Source organism: Pseudorasbora parva, chromosome 11, assembly GCF_024679245.1.
Source record: "Pseudorasbora parva isolate DD20220531a chromosome 11, ASM2467924v1, whole genome shotgun sequence".
Classification (NCBI taxonomy): Eukaryota; Metazoa; Chordata; class Actinopteri; order Cypriniformes; family Gobionidae; genus Pseudorasbora; species Pseudorasbora parva.
In genome coordinates, this window is record NC_090182.1 from 45015547 (window position 1) to 45023172 (window position 7626).

The following is a 7626-nucleotide window of genomic DNA, read 5'->3' on the forward strand; positions in this document are numbered from 1 at the left end:
TTCATACATACACATTGTTCCCAAGCCATCCTTCCATCCATCCATCCATCCATCCATCCATCCATCCATCCATCCATCCATCCATCCATCCATCCATCCATCCATCCATCCATCCAATTCTCCTCCTCAATCCATCCACATTCATTCATACATACACATTGTTCCCAAGCCATCCATCCATCCATCCATCCATCCATCCATTTCTCCATCCATCCATCCATTTCTCCATCCATCCATCTATCCATACTTCATCCTTTACAATCTATTCATCCATTAATTTCTTTATCCATGCCCATCCATCTTTCACAATCTTTCCATCCATTCATCCATCTATTTATATACCCTAATCCATCCATTAATTTAACCCATTATTATCCTTCTATTCATGATTCATAATCATATATCCCAATCAATCCATCCCAATTCATCCCATCCCATGTTGCCTCTATATATTGGCATCAGGAATTGGTCATTTAAAAATCCTTTTGGTCAATCGAGTTATTATAGAGAATATTAAGAAGCTAAATTTAAGAGATTTTGAACTGTGAAAAGCTTGACTAAAATCCTGATGTTCTCTACAAACTTTACGTTCAGGGAGAACCTGCAGCTAAACCCCAGATAAAGCCGTCTTAACTAAGGGATTGAAATGCCTTCTGTGAGTCTCAGATATCAGGGATTTTGTGATGAGCTGATCTGAACTTTTGTTCTGTTCCCACACTGGAAGAGAACAGCAATAAAATAGCTTTTGAGATGCATTATACAATATTACGCTAAGCAACCTTTTTAACTTTTCAGGAGGTGCTCAACACCAGACTGAAGCCCTTACAAGAGAAGCTCAAAGTTTTAAAATCTGAGAAATTCATCTGTAATCAAAGAGTGAAACACATCGAGGTAAAATTACCTGTCGGAAATCCTTCATAGAACCTTCAGGTGACAATTATATAACCGTTATCTTTTTACCGTGTCACAGAACCAGGCCGAGCAAACAGAGGCACATATTAAGAAGGAGTTTGAGCAGCTTCAGCAGTTTTTGCGTGATGAAGAGTCAGCCAGGATAGCTGCTCTGAGGGAGGAAGAGGAGCAGAAGAGGAAGGTGTTAGAGGAGCAGATGAGCAGGATTAACAGTCAACTCTCATCTCTTATGGAAAAAATGAGAACCACTGAGGAAGAGATAGAGTCCAACAACATCTCATTCCTGCTGGTAAACATTTTATCATACTTTTCTTTTTAAGTGATATCCAGAGGGGATATTTGTTTTTATTGACCCTAAATATAGTAAAATGTAATTTATTCCTGTGATCAAAGCTGCCTTTTCAGCATCATTACTCCAGCCATCATTACTTCAGTGTCAAAACACATTTCTGATATGTTGATCTGCTGATGAATATAGTTCTACTGATTCATATTTATTTAGAAAAAATCATGTGGATTTTCAGGATTCCTTGATGTAAGTTATTTGAAATGGAAATCTTTTCATTATATTATATATAAGATTATATATAGAGCCCATAGGTTTATTCTTAAATAATTGAATCATACTTTCATTTTTAACAGGTTATTTACCTTTCATGTCTAGTAATTTTAAAGGTTTAGTTTATAGAGTTTAATTAAAAATGAATCAAAACTAATTTAATCAATTAAAACTATATCCATAAAATGATCTCACGATGGAACCCCTAAAATATTAATGAAGCGCCGGACTGAAGGTTTTAAGATGCTATATAGATGCTTATAGTAAAAAGATCCATAGCCATTTAGCAATGAATTATAGGCGGCTGCATATATGGAGAAAAAAATAAAAACCTAACCCTAAACAAATTCTAACAAAAGGTTTTTCAGCTGTTTTTCATAGTATTAGGTGTCCTTAATAACATACTAAATGTTTACCAAAGTTTGACCACCAGAAAGGTCTAATTTTCTAGATGGCGTTCAAGATGGGCAGGAAGCCCTTAACATATCCTAACTCCTTCATTATTTGACCTAGCCAAGTAATCTTGGTGTCTAATCCCATGTTTTCTGGGTCTATGAATCTATTGGACTTGTCTAAATTGCACTGACATAATTAAATACTTATGGAATACATGTTTTGTGAGATTACTGTAAGGTTTTATCTTTGTTTGGGGGCGAACCAGCGATGTAAACGATTTAGCCTATGTCATGTAACTCCTACTCAGTACGTGTTTTTGAAACCTTTACTGATTTTAATCATGAAATTGTTTTTAATGGTAATATCTGTTTGTCATTTCCATGTAAATCCATTCACAGAAGTACAAAGGCCAACCTGACAGGTAAGTCTATCCCTTGTTTGAACACTCTCTGTTGTGATTGTGACCCCAAAATCAGGAATGGTACTGATCCAGGAATGTTTTCCCAGTTCTCAGTTTAGCAGTCCATGTACGGAGAAGCTTCCAGAAGTGCGGATCGATGTGGCAAAGCATCTGGGAAATCTAAAATTCAGAGTCTGGCAGAAAATGAGGGCTGCTGCTCAATACAGTAAGAGTTATAACTAAATATGACTTACTCTGAAAACCGACACTGCAGAAATAATGCTCATACTCAGTGTGTTTGTCTGGTTTTCCAGAACAAATTACTTAAGACGTTAGGTGTGAAAAAATTAACAAAATTAAGGCAGTTTATGCTTACAGTTTTACAAATAAGGTGAACGAATTCAAAACTCTTAGTACAAAAATCACACTTTACACAATCTTTCCTTCATAACCTGATCTAACGCTTTCATTCAGTTTCACATTATTTCAACATTTTCATTGTTTCAAACACAAGATCATAGTAATATGTAATGAGAACATTTGGTTTAATCATCTTCCAGTTTAGTCCTTTTAATAATCAGTTCATTTAATAGCAAAAAATGCAAGATATTTCAAATCACCAATGTTGCTGAATTATTACAGTAATACAGGCTACAGATGCCACATTAGAAAATGACTTGCCTTGACTTGACTTTGACTTTTATTATCCCCTTGGGGAAATTGTGTTGCAATTTGTTTCAACATGCGATTCAACATGCAATTTATTTTCAACATCTCCATAGATGTAATGGTTTTTATACTGTACAAACTGTATATTCTCTCCCCTTACACTAAACCTACCCCTAAACCTGCCCATCACACAAAACTTTCTGCAATATTTACACTATTTATCATAAACTGCATGGGCATTGTGTCATAAATCTCAGAAAATTCTGTTAATAGAAGCATCGTCTCATAAATTATGGAAAATTCTGGTAAAAGAAGCATCGTCCCATAAATTATGGTTCATTCTGGTAAAAGAAGCATCGTCCCATAAATTATGGTTCATTCTGGTAAAAGAAGCATCGTCTCATAAATTATGGTTCATTCTGGTAAAAGAAGCATCGTCTCATAAATTATGGAAAATTCTGGTAGAAGAAGCATCGTCCCATAAATTATGGTTCATTCTGGTAAAAGAAGCATCTCTCATAAATTATGGAAAATTCTGGTAAAAGAAGCATCGTCTCATAAATTATGGAAAATTCTGTTAAAAGAAGCATCGTCCCATAAATTATGGTTCATTCTGGTAAAAGAAGCATCTCTCATAAATTATGGAAAATTCTGGTAAAAGAAGCATCGTCTCATAAATTATGGAAAATTCTGTTAATAGAAGCATCGTCTCATAAATTATGGAAAATTCTGTTAATAGAAGCATCGTCTCATAAATTATGGAAAATTCTGGTAAAAGAAGCATCGTCTCATAAATTATGGAAAATTCTGGTAAAAGAAGCATCGTCTCATAAATTATGGAAAATTCTGGTAAAAGAAGCATCGTCTCATAAATTATGGAAAATTCTGGTAAAAGAAGCATCGTCTCATAAATTATGGAAAATTCTGGTAAAAGAAGCATCGTCTCATAAATGATGGAAAATTCTGGTAAAAGAAGCATCGTCTCATGAATGATGGAAAATTCTGTTAAAAGAAGCATCGTCTCATAAATTTTGGAAAATTCTGGTAAAAGAAGCATCGTCTCATAAATTATGGAAAATTCTGTTAATAGAAGCATCGTCTCATAAATTATGGTTCATTCTGGTAAAAGAAGCATCGTCTCATAAATGATGGAAAATTCTGTTAATAGAAGCATCGTCTCATAAATTATGGAAAATTCTGGTAAAAGAAGCATCGTCTCATAAATTATGGAAAATTCTGGTAAAAGAAGCATCGTCTCATAAATTATGGAAAATTCTGGTAAAAGAAGCATCGTCTCATAAATTTTGGAAAATTCTGGTAAAAGAAGCATCGTCTCATAAATTATGGAAAATTCTGTTAAAAGAAGCATCATCCCATAAATTATGGTTCATTCTGGTAAAAGAAGCATCGTCTCATAAATTATGGAAAATTCTGTTAATAGAAGCATCGTCTCATAAATTATGGTTCATTCTGGTAAAAGAAGCATCGTCTCATAAATTATGGAAAATTCTGGTAAAAGAAGCATCGTCTCATAAATTATGGTTCATTCTGGTAAAAGAAGCATCGTCTCATAAATTAAGGAAAATTCTGTTAAAAGAAGCATCGTCTCATAAATTATGGAAAATTCTGTTAATAGAAGCATCGTCTCATAAATTATGGAAAATTCTGGTAAAAGAAGCATCGTCTCATAAATTATGGAAAATCCTGTTAATAGAAGCATCGTCTCATAAATTATGGAAAATTCTGGTAAAAGAAGCATCGTCTCATAAATTATGGAAAATTCTGGTAAAAGAAGCATCGTCTCATAAATTTTGGAAAATTCTGGTAAAAGAAGCATCGTCTCATAAATTATGGAAAATTCTGTTAAAAGAAGCATCGTCCCATAAATTATGGAAAATTCTGGTAAAAGAAGCATCGTCTCATAAATTATGGAAAATTCTGGTAAAAGAAGCATCGTCTCATAAATTAAGGAAAATTCTGTTAATAGAAGCATCGTCTCATAAATTTTGGAAAATTCTGGTAAAAGAAGCATCGTCTCATAAATTATGGAAAATTCTGTTAATAGAAGCATCGTCTCATAAATTATGGAAAATTCTGGTAAAAGAAGCATCGTCTCATAAATTATGGAAAATTCTGGTAAAAGAAGCATCGTCTCATAAATTTTGGAAAATTCTGGTAAAAGAAGCATCGTCTCATAAATTATGGAAAATTCTGTTAAAAGAAGCATCGTCTCATAAATGATGGAAAATTCTGGTAAAAGAAGCATCGTCTCATAAATTAAGGAAAATTCTGTTAATAGAAGCATCGTCTCATAAATTTTGGAAAATTCTGTTAAAAGAAGCATCGTCTCATAAATTATGGAAAATTCTGTTAATAGAAGCATCGTCTCATAAATTATGGAAAATTCTGTTAAAAGAAGCATCGTCTCATAAATTATGGAAAATTCTGGTAAAAGAAGCATCGTCTCATAAATTATGGAAAATTCTGTTAAAAGAAGCATCGTCTCATAAATTATGGAAAATTCTGGTAAAAGAAGCATCGTCTCATAAATTATGGAAAATTCTGTTAAAAGAAGCATCGTCTCATAAATTATGGAAAATTCTGGTAAAAGAAGCATCGTCTCATAAATTATGGAAAATTCTGTTAATAGAAGCATCGTCTCATAAATGATGGAAAATTCTGTTAATAGAAGCATCGTCTCATAAATTATGGAAAATTCTGTTAATAGAAGCATCGTCTCATAAATTATGGAAAATTCTGTTAATAGAAGCATCGTCTCATAAACTATGGAAAATTCTGGTAAAAGAAGCATCGTCTCATAAATTATGGAAAATTCTGTTAAAAGAAGCATCGTCTCATAAATTATGGAAAATTCTGGTAAAAGAAGCATCGTCTCATAAATTATGGAAAATTCTGGTAAAAGAAGCATCGTCTCATAAATTATGGAAAATCCTGTTAATAGAAGCATCGTCTCATAAATTATGGAAAATCCTGTTAATAGAAGCATCGTCTCATAAATTATGGAAAATTCTGTTAATAGAAGCATCGTCTCATAAATTATGGAAAATTCTGTTAATAGAAGCATCGTCTCATGAATGATGGAAAATTCTGTTAATAGAAGCATCGTCTCATAAATGATGGAAAATTCTGTTAATAGAAGCATCGTCTCATAAATGACTGAACATTGGGTGGGGAAGGAGTTAATAAACATACACCTGTTTTCCCTCTGTAGTTCCTGTCATCCTCGACCCCAACACTGCTCACCCGTGTCTGCAGCTCTCTGGTGATCTGAGCGCTGTGAGCTTTGGCCAGTGGAGTCGACAGGCCCCGGGTTACATGGAGAAAAGCGAGGGTTATTCGAGCGTCCTGGGCTCTGAGGGCTTCAGCTCTGGGACTCACTACTGGGACGTTGAGGTCGGTGACAACACCACCTGGGCCTTAGGAGTAATTTCAGAGTCTGCCATCGAGACACGAGACTGTCCACCCAGTGCTGGCCTATGGCGCATAGGCTTCCACAACGGGTCGTATGGACAAGGCTTTTCAGGAGAGTTTCTCACGCCACTCACAGTGAAACAGAAGGTCCAGCGCATCAGAGTCCAGCTAGATTGGGACGAAGGGAAACTCTCATTTTTTGACTCTCTCAGCAACGTTCATCTCCATACGTTCAAGCACACCTTCAGCGAGAGAGTGTTTCCGTACTTCTGTAATGTGTGTCCATCTCAAGCGCTGCGCATCTTGCCAGTGGAAATGGCTCTCACAGGACTGGAGGTGCATAGAGTGTCTGCACCAAACCAGCCAGATAGAGAGCAAGCAGACCTACAGAAGTAACAATCCTGCTTATGTTATACATGCACTCTTAGAAAAATGGCTCTGTGGGGTTCTAGAACTATAGTGTTCTTGGCTGATTTTTAAAGAAAAAATGCAGAACTAGAGAAATGCCTTAAATGCCTTTCATGTTTAACAGGTTATGTTTTTTTCTAGTGATAAAGTATTTTTACGAGCTGTTTAATTCATAAAATGTAATTACAAAATGTTTTAATTAAAACAAAAATGGGATTGTAATGATCCCAGGATTGAACTCCTGAAGCGCCAAACGGAAGGGTTCCATATAGAACCTGTTCTTCTAAGAGTGTGTGTGTGTGTGTGGGGGGGGGGGGGGGGGGGGCAGAAATGTGAAACAATTATGAAAAATAATCTATTTGCAGGTCTATTTGCACATACTCATACTTCTTGCTGCAACCAAATGTGACAGTAAACCTATGTGGCAAGGAGTTAGAGATTGCACTGTGTCAATGTCAATTAATGTCCTCACAAAGATATGTGTGTGTGTGTGTGTGTGTGTGTGTGTGTGTGTGTGTGTGTGTGTGTGTGTGTGTGTGTGTGTGTGTGTGTGTGTGTGTGTGTTCTAAATGTTATTCTAAATATATATGTTTTTACTATGGAAGTATTTTTGGGGTTGCGTGACAAACTGTCCTGCTGTGAATTGCAACACATGCTTTATGCCTGTAATTATGAGCGCTGTGGACCCTTCCCACAAAAACACAAGGCACTGCATCACTGCTGAAAGAGCACATTCTTCTGTTCAATTCACAATTCTTTATTCTGTTTTTATTATAAATATTACTTGAATGTTACAAACAAGATAGTAATTAATAAAAAAAAATTAAAAAATGATTTTTGTCAAGTATTT

At 35.1% G+C, this 7626-nt stretch overlaps 1 protein-coding gene across 1 annotated transcript in view; it reads left to right on the forward strand.

Moving 5' to 3' along the window:
* trim35-27 (tripartite motif containing 35-27) overlaps positions 1-6884 on the forward strand; it is an 8151-nt gene extending 1267 nt beyond the window's left edge. Inside the window, exons 2-6 of the mRNA XM_067456375.1 lie at positions 796-891; positions 971-1201; positions 2266-2288; positions 2375-2493; positions 6169-6884. Of these exons, the coding sequence (XP_067312476.1) occupies positions 796-891; positions 971-1201; positions 2266-2288; positions 2375-2493; positions 6169-6764 (1065 nt within the window). The 3' untranslated portion in view covers positions 6765-6884. The remainder of the gene's footprint in view (positions 1-795; positions 892-970; positions 1202-2265; positions 2289-2374; positions 2494-6168) is intronic.
* The last annotated feature ends 742 nt before the right edge of the window (positions 6885-7626 follow it).